This window comes from Volvox carteri, assembly GCF_000143455.1.
Source record: "Volvox carteri f. nagariensis unplaced genomic scaffold VOLCAscaffold_11, whole genome shotgun sequence".
NCBI lineage: Eukaryota > Viridiplantae > Chlorophyta > Chlorophyceae > Chlamydomonadales > Volvocaceae > Volvox > Volvox carteri.
The window spans coordinates 1,313,818-1,334,110 of record NW_003307554.1 but is presented as its reverse complement, the minus strand read 5'-3'; the positions used below and the strand labels follow the sequence as shown (position 1 = coordinate 1,334,110).

The 20,293-nt window shown below is 57.5% G+C and overlaps 2 protein-coding genes across 2 annotated transcripts in view; one reads left to right on the top strand and one right to left on the bottom strand.

The window, feature by feature from the left end:
* VOLCADRAFT_89132 (uncharacterized protein) overlaps window positions 1–5,649 on the bottom strand; it is a gene marked incomplete at both ends in the record, with an annotated part of 12,196 nt that extends 6,547 nt beyond the window's left edge. The window contains 7 exons of the mRNA XM_002948673.1: window positions 171–236; window positions 827–901; window positions 1,598–1,710; window positions 2,564–2,726; window positions 3,625–3,753; window positions 4,195–4,282; window positions 5,450–5,649. Coding sequence (XP_002948719.1) covers window positions 171–236; window positions 827–901; window positions 1,598–1,710; window positions 2,564–2,726; window positions 3,625–3,753; window positions 4,195–4,282; window positions 5,450–5,649 — 834 coding nt within the window. The remainder of the gene's footprint in view (window positions 1–170; window positions 237–826; window positions 902–1,597; window positions 1,711–2,563; window positions 2,727–3,624; window positions 3,754–4,194; window positions 4,283–5,449) is intronic.
* Window positions 5,650–6,550: 901 nt separating this feature from the next.
* VOLCADRAFT_89131 (uncharacterized protein) lies at window positions 6,551–19,526 on the top strand (the record flags this gene model as incomplete). Its single annotated transcript, XM_002948797.1, has 14 exons — window positions 6,551–7,022; window positions 7,248–7,856; window positions 8,058–8,394; window positions 8,683–9,300; window positions 9,601–9,736; window positions 10,054–10,170; window positions 10,493–10,741; window positions 11,373–11,624; window positions 12,169–12,463; window positions 13,172–14,109; window positions 17,950–18,273; window positions 18,464–18,571; window positions 18,922–19,061; window positions 19,100–19,526. The coding sequence occupies 14 exons, from the start codon at window positions 6,551–6,553 to the stop codon at window positions 19,524–19,526; spliced, it is 5,022 nt and encodes a 1,673-aa protein (XP_002948843.1).
* Window positions 19,527–20,293: the final 767 nt, after the last annotated feature.

Here is a 20,293-nt window from a genome sequence, read left to right as displayed (position 1 = left end):
CGCCGCCCCGCACACACACACACACATATACACACATACATACATTAATACACACAGGAAATCAAACAATTCACAAGCACAGAGACAAGCATTAAGACTTGTACATACATACGCACATGAATACAATCTTGCAGTTCGTGGCCATAATAACTCCATGTTCTCTACCTCACCGATTTATCGTCGTGGGAAAACAGGTAGCCGTCCAGGCGGGTGAAGTCGCACTGGATATCCTCCTCCTGGCGGGCGGGCGGTGACAGGCGTCGTACACATGATCATACGAGTGTACGAAGAACGTCAGTACGGTGGGAAAATACGTTTTCGTTAGATGGGCGAAAGAAAGATGCAAACAGGGCCCATGTGGACTGTCGTACGTTGTGGTACACGATGACATGTGCGAGCGTGTGTGTGTAAAAGTGTATTATATAAATACATGTGTGTCTATGTACGCAGGCATGTATGTATGTATGTATGTATGTATGTATGTATGTATGTATATATGTATGTAAGCGTTACGGAATAACAACAGCGGAGAAGCGGCGGCTGGCTGGGAATCCTTATTACACTCGTACATACATTTGGTTGGATGCTGGTGGTGAGTTGCTGAACTCAACGAATACACTCTGAAGTCGGATGGGGTGAACGGATTAGGGTGCCCCTCTCGCAGGGGAGAGCAGGGAACTGCCTCGGGAAAGGGGGCCGCTGGTGAAGCTTTACCACCCTGTAACGACATACATACATATATACATATATATACACATACGACTCAGTGCACACCGATCCCTTCCTAAACAAGCCCTAATGCGCTTGAGAGCTAATGAACTCGTACATGTACGACCCGTTCGTGGAAGTCAATGGCGGCCAGGTGCGACTCCGCGACATGGCGGGCGCCCGCCTTGCCGTACTGCAGGAGGTCAGAAGCGTTAAAAAGGCATGCAGCCAAGTCGGTAGGTAGTCAGGCAGGCAGGCAGGCAGGTACGTTCAGGCGGGATAACGTCAGTCTGTCAGTCAGTCTGTCAGTCCGTTAGGTAGATAATTGGGTGGGTGATTGGGTGGGTGGCAAAGGCCCACTAGGAGGTATACGCACGGTACACAAGTACATTGATGCCACACACCGTCGCGGCGTGCCGCCTCCCTCGCCGATGCCAACATATAGCTGAGCTACGCGAGAAAGGTTTCACACATATCTATATGGACTTCCATAATCCGACCGACAGTACGACATCGTCACCCTCACCATCACCCCCCACGCACACACACACACAACCCCCGGGTAAGAGGTGACCACTGGCAACCTCAACCCCTCCCCGTACACAAATACACACGCACACACACGTACACAAATACACACGCACACACACACGCACACACACATGCACACACACACGCACACACACGAACACGCACACACACGAACACGCACACACACGAACACGCACACACACGAACACGCACACACACGAACACGCACACACACGAACACGCACACACACGAACACGCACACACACGAACACGCACACACACGAACACGCACACACACGAACACGCACACACACGAACACGCACACACATGCACCCCCACCCCGACCAAGGCCGTACCTTGCTCTCAATGACGCTGTAGAAGTCGTCATTCCACTGCATGATGTGCGCGGAGGTGCGCCCCGACTGGCCCGCGCCGCGCACACGCGCCTCCAACACCACCACGTCGTGGCCTGCTGCCACAGCCACATATACAACCGTAATGACATACATACATATGGCAGGCGGCTGGCAGAGGTTAAGGCCTGACTTCTGCTCCCAGTCGACCCAGTCGACCCGGGTTCAAATCCGCCTGCCGGCTCCTCGGGTGTTTGAGGAGTGATGAAATGGGAGGTGGCCCCCCATCTTATGGACGGTGTAGGACGTGATAATATCAACTTGCGAGCCGACCAGGAACTAAGTTGATGCGCCGTTGATCCGCTAGATTTGATTGGATGCTGGTGGTGAGTTGCCGAACCCAACGAATACATTCTGAAGTCGGATGGGGTGACGGATTAGGGTGCCCCTCTAGCAGGGGAGAGCAGGGACTGCCCCGGGAAAGGGGGCCGCTGGCGAAGTTGACCACCCTGTAACAACATACATACATACATGCAAACAAGCTACATGCACATACAAACATATATATGTATATCCTCCGTGAGCAGAGTAATATTTAATGATAATGAATTATCAGTGCTCCATCACCTGACCCGTTTTAAGCACTGTGTACATACGTACATACATACATACATTCATGGGCTGTGGAAGCAATAAAGAGGTTCCGGGGGATCGCGCGCGAGCAGAGGACCCGCGGTACTGCGAGCTCCTCGTCGAGGGGGGCCGCCGAAACGGCCTCAGGAGACGCTGCTAGAGAACCGTCTTCGTGCATATTCAAAAACAATACTTGTGCCGTACATTCTACAGCTACGATAAAGACGAAAAGCATCCACATACCCAGCTGTCCACTCACACACACGGTCCGGGCCCCCACCCATCACCACTACCACTACCACTGCCACAACCACAACCACTGCCAGTACCACCCACCTTGCTTGGCCAGCTGATAGGCGATGCACAGCCCCGCCATGCCCGCCCCCACCACCAACACATCGCAGGTGGCGTCCGCAGCCAGGGGCGGGAAGGCGGGGCGCTGCTCGTCCATACCCCACACGTTGTGGACTAGACCGGGGGCGCGCTTGGAGGCGGGATCCTGTCGGCGCGTACGTATGTATGTATGATTGTGTGAAGAAGCGGGGGTGAATAGCTTCCAGCTTGTGTGTGTGTGTGTGTGTGTGTGTGTGAGTATGTGTCTCCGCTAGCCGGCTGGCAATCAGTCCCCCGGTCAGTGCCACCCTTCCCCCATCTTTCCCCGGACATCACCCGCATCCTTCGCGCCCTCCCTTGCCGGCTTCTGCGAAGTCAGCGACTTCTTCGGGCTCAGCACCCAACACCACCACCGCAACCACCAGCAACAGTAGCATCCAGCGGAATCTGCCGCGCAGATCGACCGCGGCGACATCCCCACAAACCCACAACCCGAACAGGTCGACTCGCTGTAGGGCCACAACATATGTCACGTGAACAGGTCGGTATCGCCGTCCATCGGCATGGGGTGCATGCACACGACCGTATTGAGACAGTTGCGATATTTACACTCCACTCCATTACGGGATCGATCCTGAAACCTATCAAGACAAGAAAATGACTTATCAACTCAAGGTAAAACGTTGGGAGTGAAGTTATCTACGTGTTCACATAGTCATACATACGTGCATGTATAATTACTTCAGATTAACAGTAATATTTGTCTATCAGTCGTAATGTTTCCATAACAAAGGGTCCGGAGGGAGCAGCAGGGTTCATTTTTGGAAAGTGGTGTCCCGAAAGGGGTGTGTGTGTGTTCGATTCGGTGCGTAGGTGCTGGAAACGGTTGTATGTATGTATGGAGGCCGCGGCGAGGGCGGGGAGGTTAGGAGGGGCAACGGACCGAAAGTGTGCCGCTGCGGGAGGCGTGAAGGCTATTAACAACAAACATACATACGTACGTACATATGTATGCATACATGCACACAGCCAGTCACGCGACCGGATGCACACTAGCAACTCACTTGCGGTAGTGTGCCCACTCCAGGGAACCTGGCGTACGACCTCATCCGGTCCTCCGCGGGCCTTATGGGGTGTGGCAAATCACTGTGGGGTGGCGGGTGGCCCGACGCGCCCATCACGCCGGCAGTCTCCTGGGGGAGATACCCACAGCCGTGGGAGCGAGCGGCGTCGCGTCGCATGTCGTGTTGAAAAGAAGGTTGCCACGGAATGTAACGATGTGTAATCATGGTCAAATTGAAAAATTGCAACGTAAAAATGTAAAGCGGGCACATATAAACTTTTTTATAAAATTTTATAACAATACATGAATATGTAACAAATATGATGCATTACATCATGCATCATTTTTTTATGTATCGTTTTTATAATTAAAACATGATATATCCTAAATCAATATATTATATAAACTGTTTACCTGAAATAATTATTATAAACTATATGTAATTTAAAAGCATACGTGTGTAGCATGGGTTTGCAAGTGTGATTCTGCGCACAAAATCAAATTTCCCCTTTCCCCTTCCCGGACCGTTCCCTCGCCATCATTTTAATCGTCAACATAATCATCTCCCCACCACCCTCATCATCACCTCCACTCCCAGCTTCATGTTGCCCTGGCGGTTCTGGCTGACCTCCTCTCTGTCGGCGGCGGTATTGCTCCGCCTGTCGGGTGCCGATGCTGAAAGGTGGTGGCCAGGGAGGGACATCACCAACCGCTCGAAAGTTCGTTCGTTCGTTCGTTCGTTCGTTCGTTCGTTCGTTCGTTCGTTCGTTCGTTCGTTCGTTCGTTCGTTCGTTCATTCGTTCATTCGTTCATTCGTTCATTCGTTCATTCGTTCATTCGTTCGTTCGTTCGTTCATTCATTCATTCATTCATTCATTCATTCATTCATTCATTCATTCATTCATTCATTCATTCATTCATTCATTCATTCATTCATTCATTCATTCATTCATTCATTCATTCATTCATTCATTCATTCATTCATTCATTCATTCATTCATTCATTCATTCATTCATTCATTCATTCATTCATTCATTCATTCATTCATTCATTCATTCATTCATTCAGGAATGCAGGAATGCAAATCGCCTGGGGGGCTTCCGAAAGCTGGGGGGCGGTCTCAGGGGGCGTGCTTGTGTGTGTATGGGTGCGCATATGTATGTATGTATGTATGTATGTTTTTATTGGTGTGGCCGGAACGACATTAGTGAATTCTGAAGGGCCGCAAGGTTACGGCTGCACATCTTCAGCGCAGACAGCACCGCTTCCATCTTCCCCACTTTCTCTCTCCCCCCCCCCGAGGCTTTTCGTCCTCTCCCTCCTTTCCCAATTTCCCTCCCTCCTCTCCCTCTCCCGTACTTTCCTCCCGCTGTCCTTTTACAGTCACGATGGCGCGGTGGCTGCTGCCGTACTGCGATGTGGCGGACGGTGCCGTAAACCCCTCGGCACGCTACAGCAGCCGGGGGTTTACTCGTGGAGGTTTTGAAGGAGCCCGCTGGCCCACTGGGGGACCCTTGACCCCCCAACACCAAGCCACCCTCCTCGCCTTGTGGTGCTTCTTACATATACGTGCGTGTGTGTTTTGCGCCTTCTGGAGTTGCAGTACTGTTACCCTCCGACGACATATGATTCCCCTCTTTTCCTACGCACACCCAACCCCCGGGCCCCCCCCACAAACATTCACTGGTGAAACTCTGGGCCGATGTCGTACGTACGCTCGTACACACAATGAAACACAGACCGACCTGAGTTAACACGACCACCCCCGGGATGCTGTGGCTGTGTGAACTCGCTTCCGGAGGACGAGGAGGCGGAGGAGGCGCACCGCACCCCCACCAGCTGAGAGCTGTAGCTGTATCTGGAAGTGTAGCTGTAGCTGTAGCTGTTCGAAGATGGGCGGAGCAGCAGGCGGCGGCCGTAGCCGCACGCGGCCGTAGCCTTGGTTGCGATTGAGGCGGCGGAGGATGCAAGCAGCGACGACACGGCGCGCGGTAGTTTATTGGGCAGGAGGAGAGAGGAGAGCATAGTAATAGGGTGGCGACGAGCTGTATGGGGGGCAGTGTTCCGCAGCGGCCCGTAAGTATTAGCGGGCTTCTGCTGCGCGGAGGTTCTGCTTGTGTGTGTCACGATGAATCTTTGGGGCGCTGGAGGCGACGTTGCTTAAGGTTAGGATTAGTATTTTGTTAGTGCTTTTCCTACTTTTTTGTATTTGTCCTAATTGCACGACGATGTGCGAGAGCTTTTAGGAACGTTGCTCTGAACCTTGTAGCGTCCTTGTATTTTCGTATACGGCGTGCATATGCGTTGGATGTGGTCGGGAAATGGTGTGCGATGGCTTTGCGTTGTGCGGTTTGGGAAGATACATCGTCATTGTTTGGTCAGCTACCCTTGGAAGGACATTGCTTCTACCATTACTACTAGTGGTACCCCCAAGCAAAGCATTTCATTGTTGTTTCATTTATAAGTGCATGTGCGCTTTGGAAAAAAATTGTGAGCGACTACAGCGTTCCGTCCGGGTCTTCGAAATACCGCAATTTTGGAGATACGCAGAGCAGATGAAGAACGCGACCGAACCATCGCAAGAAATTTGTATTTTCACACAAATTTAATCGGGCGAAGCAAAAGTAGATCAGGCTGTTGGGGCGCACTCCAGAGAGAACGCCGATCGTTGTCTGACGCAAGCCGCCCAAAGACACCGGTGCCGTACTCCTGCTGCCGCGGAAAATACTCCTTTTGTTTCTGATACTGTTTCTGGAGCTATCTGCGCGCGATCGCCAAAAAATATACCTTCCTGTGGGTCCCAGGAAACGTTTTGTTAAAACATTTGTAGGAAAGGAAAAAGTTGGAAAGTCAAGCTTGACCGCTTCCAAGCTCTTTCAAGCACAAACACCGAGCTGATCGAAAGACAGAGACCGCATCGCGCAACATGAAGAAATCGGCCCAGCGCCGGCCCCAACACAACCAGCACCAGCCGCACCCTCCACCGCAGTCCCACACGGGCCCGGCCGCAGATCCCCTGCCCGGCGCCAAGCCGAATCGCCCGCCGGCCGCCGCCACCGCCGGCGGCGGCGGCAACATCAGCCCCATCGCCGCCCGCATCCTCAATGAGCAACGGCAGCACCAGAATCAGCATCATCACCGACACGGTTTCAGCTATGACCCCAGCCACCATGCCGTACCACGGGCGCCGGCGCCGTCCCCCTTGGACCGGTCCGCCGCCGCCGGACCGCCATCACCATCGTCATCATCTCCATCGCCATCACCGTCGCCGCCACCGCCGCCGGGGGTGGCCCCAAGTAGCCCCGCGACAAGTGATGTGTCGCCGTATTTGGCGCCGCCGCCGGCCGTATCGTCGCTTCAGGAGCATCAGTACGACGGCGGCGGCGGTGGCGGCGGCGGTGGGCGACGGCTGGAGTCGCAGTTCCTGGTGTCGACTCCGATGTCGCTACACGCGCGTGACGTACACCCCCTGGAGCTGGCGTCGCAAACACCCAAGACCGCGATAAGGCCCGAAAGAGCCGCCGCTGAGGATGCAGCTGCCATTGCCGCTGCCGTAACTGCCGCCGCTGGCGGCGCCAGCGGCGACGACAGCAGCGGCGGAGAGGCCGCTCTCAGCCGTCCAGCGGTGGCGCGGCTGGCGCCGACGCCTCCGACAATTAGCCGACTGTCCCTCGTTCCGGCGCCGGCGCCGGCGTCGCCGAGGGAGGAACAGCTTGTGACCCATGGGTTTGTGACCCATGGGTCATCGGGGCCTGGGTCACCGATCGCCGGCATCGCCTCATCGGCGCCGGCCCGCGGCCTTACCGCTAGGATTTCGGATGTTGGCAGCGGCGGCAGCGGCGGCGCCGCTGCGCCGTCGTGGTCGCCGTCGCCGCTTTACACTGCTTCCGCTGCCGCTGGCGGAAGCGGCGATGCCGGCCACGGCCACGGTGTATCGGCGGCTGGCCTTCACCAGCTCCTGAAGGCTGTGTGGGTGCTCGGAAGGCGGATTTTCGGCCCGTTGATGGCTGTCGTACGGGAGCGTCCGCTGGCCGCAGCAGCCATGGCAGCTTTGGTGCTGCCGGCGGCGGTTCTGCTTGCATCTGGGATGGCCGTGGAGCTGTTGCTGATGCCGTTGATTTCGATGCCGGGGTTGATAGTCAGTTTTGTGATCAGTTTTGTGATGGCAATGGCGGCGTCGCTGTCGTACCGTCGCAACCGCGTGGCGGCAGCGCGCCGCCATGCGGCACTGGGTGAGTACCCGTGATTGTGTACGGCATCTTTGCATTTCGGCCGCTACACCGCTTTCCCTTCATCTGTTTTCTGTCCTCCTTGACAATGCGGTATGATGTGTACAACGCGTGTACGATCTGTACGATGCAGACCAGAGTTCACTGATTCACTGCCAAGGTTTTCCACTGTTCTGCTCTTCCCCCCCGAAACCCTCCGATCAGGCCTCCTCTACACCGCTGGCACACAGCTGCCCGCTACCTCACAACTGTCACAACCACAAGCACAACCACCACAACGGTCGCGGCCGTCGCAATCCTCAAAACCATCCGGTCCTGCACCCGTGCCAGCCGCCGCCGCCGCGGCGGGCGCCGCCGACGCCAGCTCCACTCTGACCCTGGTTGACGACGCCGGTCTGGCGGCGCTTCGTTTTCTGTACGGCGGCGGCGCCCTCCCTGCGCGGTTGGCGGATGCCCGACACGGCGAGAGAGCGGAGTGGGTGAATGCGCTGTTGGCGAGGGTGTGGCCGGCTGTGGAGGGTCCTCTGCGCGGCCTGATCGGGTATGTCTGTCTGTCGGTGTGTCTGTGTAGGAGGGAGGGTTGTAGGGGGGTTTTCTGCTGACCGGGTGTTGGGGTCGATGATGGGGTTACTTAGGACGATATGGTACTTTAGTAGGTAGGGAGGATGGGGGGGGGAGCGGGGGGAGGGGGGGAGGGGGGGGAGGGGGGGAGCGTCCCTAAACAACCCCTCCCTCCCTCCCTGCCTACCCCTACCGATACCCTATCCCACCATTCCGCATGGTGTGTATGCCGTTGGTGGTTGGTGGTTGGCGGCGGCATCGTGTGCAGGCCAGCCATCCATGCGCAGGCAGATCTAGCTAAGCCGCCGTTCATTCGCTCAGTGGGCCTGGCGGACCTGTCGCTAGGAGAGACGCCGCCGCGGGTGGAGGCTGTACGGGTAAGGCCGCTGGCGTCGGCGGCAGCGCAAGCGGAGGCCGTGGCGGCGGTTGCAGCAGCAGTGGCGGCGGCTGACGCCGCCGCAGCCGCCGCCGAACCCCCCGACGACGCCAGCGCTGCCGCCGGCGAATTCACTTTCGACACTCGGCCATTGGACAGTACCACTGCCCCGAGTATCGCTGCAGCCAGCGTATCGCCGGCGGCGGCGACTGTAGCACCTGGCGGTGGCAGCGGCGGGGGCGGCGGCAGCACCGCCGCCGCCCCTACTGCTGGCGTGGTGCTATCGGGAGTGTCTGACGCAACCATGTCAGCAATGGCGGCTGTGGTTGCCGTACAGGAGCACGTCACTGGCAGCGGCACCGCCGCGGCCGCCTCGGCGCCGGCCGCTGAAGCACCGGGTACCGATGGCGGCGGCGGCGGCGGCGTGGAGGCAATTGAGGTGGAGGTGGACTTCCAGTGGCAGGGGGACCCCACCATCGGGCTGTTTGTGGAGGCGTACTTGACGCCCGGGTACGTGTCAAGGGGGGTTGGGGGGGATTTAGGGGGGATTAGTAAGCAGTAGTAGCAGTAGCAGCTCGTGGCCCAAGGGTCATAATCACTTCCATTACTTTCCCTGCTCGCCGTCGCAGGAGTACATGCTAAAGAATGAATCCATTTCCGCACCTTTTGTGTGTTTTCGTTCCCCTCCTCTTCCCCTTCCCTTCCCTCCCCTTCCCTCCCCCTCCACCGCCAACATAAAATATGAAGCGCACAAACAAAACCGCACGGCGTGTGTATGTGTGTATGTGTGTATGTACGCCTCCACGGCAGGGGCGGCACGGTGCGTCTGACACCACGTCTGAAGGAGTTGGCGGTGGCGGGCACGGTACGGCTGGTCTTGACACCGCTAGTGCCGTACCCGCCTGGTTTCGGCGCCATCCAGGTTTCCATGCCACGGGCGCCTCAGGTAAAAACCTGATTTACGTTTTCGCGTGTGCATGGCAATGCGTGTGCAATGCGTCGTACACATGCACGCACGCACGGTCTCTCCACACAATTACATACAGACACACGTAATGTCGTACATCTTCCCTGGGTTCGTACCGTCATGTACGGGTATTAACCTTAAGTGGTGTGGGCTATAGCGGGTTCTATAGTGCTCCATGTCCCCCCCTTCTTTCCCCCAACCCCTTTCCCCGACCCGTTACTTCTTACCCCCTATGGACCTGGACCGCTCCCCCCCGCGCTCCCCCCCTCCCTTTCCCCTCCCTTTCCCCTTTCCAGTTGTCGTTCTCCTTCGACCTGGGGCCCGGGGCTCTGGGGGCTGGGGGCGGCGTGGTGACCGGCCCCGTGGCGGCCTTCCTGCAGCCGCTGTTGCAAGATATCGTGGGGGAAGCGCTGGTGGGTTTTCCTGCTGTGCGGAGGGGGGGGGGAAAATGAGGGGAGTTGTGGAGGGGGAGGTTTTGGGGCGGTTGGGTTGTTAAAATAGATTGTCGATGTACGGCACGGTAGATGGGATTAGATGGGCAGTTGAAGCTTCGAATTCCGCATGCGGGGCACGTGAGTGGGTTTTGAGGTAATGAGCAGTGGCTTTACTCCTACACATACACATACGCATCTACGCATCTACACATCTACGCACATAGGCGCGCACACGCGCACACACGCGTACCCACTTTCCGCCGTCCTTCCTAAACCCTTCCCCCTTCCCCCAACCCCGCAGGTATGGCCGGAGCGGGTGGTGGTTGCCGTACTTCCTGAGCGCCTCACGGGGCCCCTCACTGACTTGCAGCTAAGGACCCGGGGGCTGCTGGCGGTGCGGCTGCTGGAGGTCAGGGGACCGCCACCACCACTAACACCAGTGGCACCGCCTGCGAAGAAGGGGGAGGGGGCGGGGGCGGGGGAGGGGGAGGCTGCGGCGGCAGAGGAGGAGGGCGGCGGCAACATGCTTCGAGATGGGGCTGAGGTGGAGGTGAGTTGCATGCGTGCGTGTGTGTGTGTGTGCGTGTGTGTGTGCGTGTGTGTATGTGTGTGTGTGTGTTTTGGATGTGCGGTCTGACTAGCGGTGGGTCACATCGATTGCTGCCACACGGCGGCCGGGAAGGGCGAGTTTTGTTTGGGACTTCACACGGCCCTCTCGTGCAATAACCAATGCCTGGTGTGAAGTGTAGGACAGGGAACAGGGGCTTGTACGGCAATGTACGGCATGTCGATGTGGTGCATCTGTCCAGTACACCATGACCCGCGACTCACACAACACCGTATATCACCAACGCCACGAAAACCGTGTGAAAGATGTACGGCGTGTTTCTTTCTCTGCCTCCCCTCCCCTCCCTTCCCCTCCCCTCCCTTCGATCTATGACTCGGTCTACATGGTTTTTCCTTCTATGAGTTTTTCTTCGTCAGGCTGTGCTTTGCCGTACCCCTCCCTCCCCTGCCTCTTCCTAAGCCAGCTCCGCTGATAGCCGTACTCGCACAGCTATCAGCCTTGGCACCCGCACCATAGTCCTGAACAATCTTCGCCACCCCTACCACTTCCTACACCCCCACCACCTTAAAACCTCCCGTACACCCGTACACCCGTACACCCGTACACATAACAGATAACCGCCTTCACTCGACCCGACCGGAGGGTTACGACGCCGCTCGCAACCTGCCACTACGCCGCCGCCGCCGCTGACGGCGCCGCCGCCGCCATGCCAGTGTGTACTTGGGGTGACGGCGATGGTAGCGGCGGCGCCCGTACGGCAAAGGCTGCAGCGGCATCGCCGCCGCTGCTGTACCTGCCTGTACAGGAGCCCCGCAGCGACTTACTGCGTTTGCAACTGACCGAACGAGTGGGGCTCAATTTGGGGGTGAGGGTACCAGAGAGGGGAGGGAGAGGAGGGGGGGGAGGGGAGGGGGGGGAGGGGAGGGGGGGGAGGGGAGGGGAGGAAAAGAGGGAGGAGGGGAGATGGGGAGAGAGAGAACGTTTTGAAGGAATGGCCAGACACGAATGCCACTGCCACTGCCACTGCCACTGCCACTGCCACTGCCACTGCCACTGCCACTGCCACTGCCACTGCCACTGCCACTGCCACTGCCACTGCCACTGCCACTGCCACTGCCACTGCCACTGCCACTGCCACTGCCACTGCCACTGCCACTGCCACTGCCACTGCCACTGCCACTGCCACTGCCACTGCCACTGCCACTGCCACTGCCACTGCCACTGCCACTGCCACTGCCACTGCCACTGCCACTGCCACTGCCACTGCCACTGCCACTGCCACTGCTACTGCCACTCCGTGTCAGGAGCTCCTCCAATCCGGCAACCTGCTCAGCGGGCTCCGTCACGTGTGGTCCTCCAAACGACCCGTGGGTCGCACCGCAGTTCCCCTGGCGCCCTTGTGCGCCCAGCCCGGGTCCTCAGTGACAGCCTGGCTGCCCCTCCACCCGCCCGGGGAAGGAGGGGGGGAGGAGGGGCCCGTCGTGAAGAGTACGGCGCGTACGGCAGCTGGAGAAGGAGGGCAAGGAGGGGGAGGCGGTCCTGCAGATCGGGAGATGCACCGTGGTAGGGTAGCGGGCAGGCCGCAGCTGATGACGGTGGGGGAGGAGGGAGCCGCTGGGGGAGGTGGTGGCGGCAGTGGCGATGGAGGAGACGAGGCCTGGGGCGGTTTCGGAGCTGGCGGGCAGCGGGCGACGGTGTGGGCAGGTAGGTGCCTTGTCGGGCCCGTTTCCCAATTGCCAGGAGGGGGGAAAGGGGACCAAAAAAAGGAACCTTCGTGGATTTGCGTTTTAATAAAAATGTGTGTGTGTGCGTGACCCCATACCTGTAAGACTACCCATACGAGCCGAAGGCCCAAAGGCAATACTACAACGCCTAAAAGCCACGGAGGAAAGGAAAACACCGCACATCAGCCCAGACTAGCGTCCAAAGGGGGTAATTGAGTTTCGGTGAGCCCACATACGTTCCAACATCCTCGCCAGACGTGCGGGTTCCCATTTCATGGCCTCCCAACATGCTCTAAAAATGTGGATTGCTTGGCTAGGCTGGAAAGATCTGAAGAGGATTCTAGGGAAGTAGTGGTGTGTGTTGTGTGTTGTGTTTAATCGTACGTACGATGTACGACGATTGGAAAGCGGACAGTCGTCCATTGGCCCTCTTCAGCACGTCAGTCTTCGCGTCTCTTCTTGAGGAGGAAAAGCTCCCGGAATGCGTGTCGTACCTCGCGGTTGTGTACGGCGAGCTGCAGGGAGATGTGTACAGCAGGGGTGACGACCCCTAGGGAGCGACAAACCACGACTGCACGCTGGGAAGTCTCGACTGCTCGCTGTTCGTTGCTCCTCATTCACTCACCCATCGCCAGATTTACTTACTAACGTACATACGCATACGTACATACATACCTCTTTTGTGCAGTGCCGGCCGATGTTGGCCAGGTGCCCACTTCCGCCGCCGCCGCCGCCTTCGACGGCACGTCCCTGGCGGCGACACCCCAGTCGCTGAGCGCGGCGCTGCCGCCGCAGCCGCCTCCGCCGCACCGCGCCCGCGGAGGTGCCGTACTTGCTGTCCTTAGCTACCTCTCCGTCGAAGTGCTGTCGGAGCGGCTGGCAGCAGCGGTGGCGGAGTCGCTCCGTACGACAGGCATGCTGCCGTTCGTACGAGGCCTGCTAGTTGTGGACGTGGTTTCGGCGCGGTGGCTGCTGGGACCGGATGCATACCCGCCGGAGGAGAAGCCAGCGGCCGCCGACGCCGCCGCCAGGCGTATGGCGACGGCGATGTACGGCGGCGGCGGCGGCGACGACGATGAGTCCCTTTCGGACTTCAGTGATGAGGATTCGGACGAGGACGAGGAGGGCGAAACGGAGGCTGGCGCCAGTGTACGACATCAGAAGCAAAAGCAGGCGGAGGTAGCCGCCGCCGTCGACGCCGCTGCCAGGATTATAGAGTCCGATGCGCCGCTCACCTTCGGCTCACAGGAGCCCGGCGGCGCTGGCTCTCTCCACGCCAACCCTGCCGCCGCGCGCGTCGTCGGAGCCGCAGCCCACTTGGGCCCTGCCGGCGCTGCCGGCGGCCTGGCGCTCCGAAACCGCCATGGCCGCATCCGCTGCGATCCGTACGTGCAAATCGAAGTGACACGGCCGGTGGTGGCGCCGCTGGCCGGCGCGGAGCCGGCGGCGGCAACGGCAGCGGAGCCCATTACAGCGGAGGGCGATGCCACTGGCGGCGGCGGCGGCGTCGCGCCGTACATCCTGCGGGGTCCTCCGGTTCCCGCCAGCGTGGATCCATCATTCGGGCTCCATGGGGAGGTTGACGGGGTGGTGCCGGCGGCGGAGGGCGCTGAGCTCCGGGTTCAAGTGAGTCCGGGTGGGGGATCGATGGTAAGAGAGTTGGGGGAGGTGTGGACGAGCCACCAAGGTGGCGTTAAACGGCCCCTAGGGGTCATAGAAAGCTCCTTCTTGACGGGTGGGCTGCCCAGGGGGTAAGGTTTCCCTGGGACTTGACAAACGAATGGCCGAATGAATGCTCGTTTGATTTGATTTCTCGTGTCTGTCTGTCTGTCTGTCAGTATGTCTGTGAACGGCGGCGCGGTCGTTGGAGGAACGCACTTCAGGGCGCTTTGCCATTTTTCGGCCATTAGTTCGTCGCCCTGAAACGCCCCCAACCACGCGCACACATACACACACACAACAAAGTTGTGTGTGTTACATGATCGTGGGGTGCGTTCCCGTACCTGTAAACCGCCCAACGCGAGCCGAGGGCTCAAGGGCTATACTCTCGTTTTACATGTACAGGTATGGCACAGACGATGGTTTCGGAGCCCTACACCGCTGGGCCAGGCTGTCGTACCGCTACGTCGCCTGCTACACCCCGACGGCGCGGTCACGGTGGCGGGGTCCACGGCATCTAACACCGCTACAGGTGGCCTCGCCGGCGGCGGCGGCGGCGGTGGCGGCGGCGGCGGTGGCGGCGGCGGCGGCGGTGGCGGCGGCGGCGGCGCCGTCGACAACGGTTGCGTGTCGCCTTCCGCTGGGCGTCTTGAAGGCTGGATGCGGCTGCAGGGCAAGGGCGCCAGGGGTGGCGAGGTACAAGTACGACTGCAGTTTCTGCCGTACTTGCCGTAGTACAATTTTTTGAAAAGCATATTTTTGGTTATATTGCCAGCGCCGGGTGTGTCCCAGCTACTTCCTTTTGTACAATATCAAATCACCCCCTTTAGATGGCCCTTTTTTGATGTTTTTGTTGATTTTATATCAGTCCGCCGGCATACGAGCTGTGCAGACGTGGATGACGGGGAGAAGGAAGGCCGACTGGCCGACTGGGGACTGAGGGGACTAGACCTTCCCCCCGATGTGTGCCCCTCGGTGTACTGTGCTCACTTACGGTGGTGGCAGTCAGGGCTTTTCAACTGTGCTTTTCAACACTTTACAGCGGATAGCTGCACTCTGAGAACAGAGGTTTCTCCCCCTGTATATACAGAACATGTTCTATTGTATTGTGGTTACAGTATTTCCGCCGCCGACGCGGCGGGTGCCCTCACGAGCCGTGAGGCTCCAGAGCACGCTGTTGACGCTCTTCAAAAACCTCAGTAAGGAAAGTAGCGATTTTCCTCGGATTGGTATTAAGAAATACCTTGCGCATATCAGTATCTTCAACGTTAATCAGAAACCTATTACGCAACTCAGTATACGCCTCACACTCCATAAGCACATGATATTCATCCTCAACCTTACCCGACGTACAGACCTGACACGTACGGCACTCTCTCGGCCTATGGTGCCCTTTGTTGACCTCCAAAGGCCAACAACAAAGACGGAATTTGGCAACCGTACGCAACTGGTTGACCGGCAAATAAACACGCAAATAGCCTGTGGGATCGGAGCCCTCTTTTGCAGGTGAAGGGGAGCCCATCCAGTTATGATACCTGCAGAGCGAAACCCCTTTACCTTGGAACACACGCGGATCACCCCCTTGGCTGAACTGATCCCAGTCACTTAAAAGGAACGCAGATAACCTCTCCAGAACCTCACCCACTCGAATCAACTGAGACGAGTACACATCTACTTTCTGAGAGACGGAGTCACACGCCGGCCACTCATGACCCAACCAACGCAAAATGATGAGCACTTTAGACGACCAGCAATCCACTTTGAGATCAGACAGAAGAGCTAGACGGAGATCATCTACTAACACATCATGATAGACCGACCCACGGGACTTGACTATCCTATTCCAGAAACACAACGCAAGACGTAACCAAAAGTACTGCAAAGGCAACTGAGACAACTCCCTGTACAACAGCTTGTAAGGTACCTGCTTGAGCCCAGCGCAACGTAAACAGAAGTCACGCTGGACCTGAACCATACCATCTTCCAAAGCCAAATCAAAATATGACTTACCAGCGGGTAAAGCACCTCTATCTAACCGCAGAACGGAGACAATCCTATCAGGACCCCAAACCTCAGCACCATAACAGAGAACTGAACGAACCTGGGTGTCGAACGCTTGAAGCCGAACGGCAGGAGCCCACACCCTGTTCTCATCCAACCGATTACTAAGACCGAACATAGCCCGTCGCCCTGCCTCCAAAAGTTCGTTAACACAACTCGCAAACGGGAACGCAGGGCCCCAATAGAGACCCAAGTACCTAACGCGACCACACCAGTTAATAGGACTAGGGACAAGTAAACTACCAGCCATGGGTGGGTGCCAAAGCGACCCATCAGTACGAAGAGGAAGTATGAGCCTCACCCCCTCAAACGCCCTCTTAACGACATCATCCGAAGCAGCCACAACAAGGGCCTCGCACTTCCGAACGTTGCAGCGCATACCAAAAGCAGCACCGAACTCAATAAGCAGCTTAAGCGAGAACTGGAGGCGTGCCAACGAGGTCGCGAACAAAGTAAGGTCGTCTGCGTAGAACAACAGAGGCAACCGACGATCATTAATGACAGGACATTCGTGTGCACGTGTGTTAAACCATTCGTCCATACCATCCCTCGCCTCAAGGTAGTCGGCAATAACCTCAATGAAGAACCCGAACAAATTGGGACTCATGGGACACCCCTGCTTCACGCCCTGCAGAGAGGCAAAGACGGACCCCAGGCGACCGTTAACCTTGACCCGTTGGAGAACACGTTCGTAGCTGGCTTTAAGGGCCGCCAACATGGGTCCATGAACACCCCTCTCCTCAAGACGCTGCCACAGGCTCGCCCGGGGCACTCTATCAAAGGCTTTCTCAAAATCCACCTGACACGCATACAGGGCCTGATTGCTGCCGGGCCGCTCATAACGACTTTTAAGATGACGGACAACGAACAACTGATGAGCTGTACTGCGCTTTTGACGGGACCCAGCCTGAAAACGGCACCGGACACCATCTTTATCCCCGAAAGCCGCCAGCCGCCTGTCGAGAACCGTGGCATAGCATTTGGCAATGGCGCATCCCACAGCTAGACCCCTGTAATTGTCCTTGACCCTGGGGTCGCCTTTCTTAAGTAACGGACTGAGGGACGCCACGCAAAACTGGTCAGGCACATCCCCTGTATCCCAAATGTGCTGGAAAAGGTCTCGAATCGCAGGGGCAATAACGTTGGCAGACACCCTGTCCTCATCACCTTCACGAGGGATTCGCTTGGCATACTTGTAGCACTCGGCCGGAACCATACCCAGACCCGGGGAACGCCCATTAGACAGGGACGACAAAGCCGCCTCGACCTCTTCAAGTGTGAGCGGACCATTCATAGTGTCGGCCATAGACCGCCTAGCGTGCACCGGTTCGGAATCACGCCACGCCGCCCCGACTTGGGAGCCCGCACCGAAATTGATACAGTTGAGAATGGCACAGACACGGGCCTCCTGCACCTCGTCGAAGGAGGCTGAGGCATTATAAAGGCGATCGAAGTAGTCCGTCCACTCCGACACGTCTTCCACATTGCATCTGGATGCTGGCTTACCATTCAGACGTTGCCATAGGGTCTTCGCATCCCGTTTGCATGTAGCTATGAAGGACTCCAAGGCTCGCAGCCGGTGATCCCATCACGCATTACGCTTAGCACGATTAAACTGACGATGTAACTCTTGAAAACTCGTATGCCCCACTCAGGGCGGCACGCCCCCACTTCATCACAGGAGCACATATTTTACAATAGTTTACAATAGTTTACGCCTACCACACCACCCTGGCAACATCACAGCTAAGCCCCTCGCACTGGCTTTGCCAGCGATCCAGAATCTGTAGAACAGCTGGCATCAGCCCACAAAGCCCTTCTAAGCGGGTTCTGAGGTCCGGCAAGGAGTACCCTACGCCTTCGGCCGCTGCCCTTGAGGAGGCGGCAGCAGGCGACTCCATGACGCGATCTTCCCAGAAAGAACCTTCTTTAGATGAGATATACAAGCTGCTCCAGACCCACTCTACGCAGACCAAGGCGTCCTTCGATCCCTTGCATGGCAAGACAGATGCGCTGGCTGCTCATGTTAACTCGCTGGAAAAGAATATCCCTGAAATGATTACCAAAAAGGTGGAGACCGAAATCAAGCAGTTCGAAGTTCGGGCCGCGCAGTTCATCATCGAAACTGTGCAGTCTCAGCTCACTGGGGCCCCTACGTGTGTGACCGACCGCACCGGGTCTAAACATCCGTGTCAACCCTCAACAAAGTGACATCCCGAGCAATCGCGTCCCGGATATAAACAGACACGCCCCCATGCAGCCGGCCCGTCTGGGGCCCGGCTCCGCCTCTACAGGCTTGCTCAGCTACATGCAGTTGAAACCCTGGCAGGGCCATGGCCTTGGCCGGCTTCCCGGCCTGCACAGAACAGTGCGTTTCTGTAAATACTAGCACATCGTGGTCCTGGGCAATGCGGAGGAAAGATGGGTCGGTAAGCTTAGCTACCGACAAACCCCACACGTTCCAAAGCAAGACCCTGATGTCTTAAGCCTCACGACTTGTAGCACTCTAGGTGGCACTCCCTTCGCCAGCACCCTCTGTGGTCACGCGCCATCGCTTGTGCCCGCCACGGCCCCGTTCCCGGCCGGGGGCTGGGGCGGGGGGGGCGGGACATCGGACACATCGTATTTGGAGACCATGTAGTACATGCTGTCAGTGCACTGGTACTCAATGTACGGGCCCAGCCACTTGGGTTTGTGGCCCTCGTCGTGCAGCCGCAGGAACTGCACGTTCCGAGCCTGCTTGAGCTGACGACCTGCCGGGGTGAGGTCATCCCGGAAGACGATGCCGATGGCCTTAAGGGCCTGACTGTGTCGGAAAAGCATGCCGCGGACAGGGGGGTGACGCCGATGGTGATGTTGTACGTTGGGGCCGCCTGGTTGGGTCGTGGCTTCTCAGTGCGTACTTCGACGCTGAGGAAGGATGCCTGGAGGCTTCCTCCACTGGCATCGGAGACGGCTTGGGCGATGGCTTCCGCTGCTTGCTTGGCGGTCGCGAGAGCCGGGACGCCAAACGCGATCAGGGAGCCGGAATCGTAGTAGGCAGTTTTGCCGGTCAAGTTCCTGCGCTGTTTAGACCCGGTGCGGTCGGTCGCACACGTAGGGGGCCCCCCGAGCTGAGACTGCACAGTTTCGATGATGAACTGCGCGGCCCGAACTTCGAACTGCTTGATTTCGGTCTCCACCTTTTTGGTAATCATTTCAGGGATATTCTTTTCCAGCGAGTGAACACGAGCAGCCAGCGCATCTGTCTTGCCATGCAAGGGATCGAAGGACGCCTTGGTCTGCGTAGAGTGGGTCTGGAGCAGCTTGTATATCTCATCTAAAGAAGGTTCTTTCTAGGAAGATCGCGTCATGGAGTCGCCTGCTGCCGCCTCCTCAAGGGCAACGGCCGAAGGCGTAGGGTACTCCTTGCCGGACCTCAGAACCCGCTTAGAAGGGCTTTGTGGGCTGATGCCAGCTGTTCTACAGATTCTGGATCGCTGGCAAAGCCAGTGCGAGGGGCTTAGCTGTGATGTTGCCAGGGTGGTGTGGTAGGCGTAAACTATTGTAAACTATTGTGTGAGTGAGCCCGTTGTATTTATTTTAAATGCTCCCCGGCTCCTGATTAAACAGAATACCGAACAATCCACAGTAACACAACGATAAAGCAACCAACTACCTGACCAGCTAACCAACCAACCAGAGTCACCACACGTATAGCGGGGAGCTCTGAGGCGGCTGATGACATTCATTCCGTGGACAGGGAGCAGGACAGCAGTGGTGTTTTGCAGTGAAGGGAAGTAAGCGGCCGCCCGGATCGTAACAGTGAAGGTTTAATGTGCTTTGCCTTGTTTTAGATGTTTTGCTGTCCCGTTTTTTAGGCTGGTGGTGAGGCAGGACGGGACATCGCAGAGGAGCAGCAGAGGTGCACGGCAAAGGCAGGGCAGGGTAGCGGGAAATGATCGGACTGGGAGGAGTCCTGACGCGAAGTGCCAGTCAAGTGCTCTTTAAATAAAATACATGTATGGATGTTTTTTGAAAAAACTGTTGCCAACCACGTCGGCCTGTGTAGGTGTTGCGTTGCTGTTGGCCAAGATATCTCCGAATCATG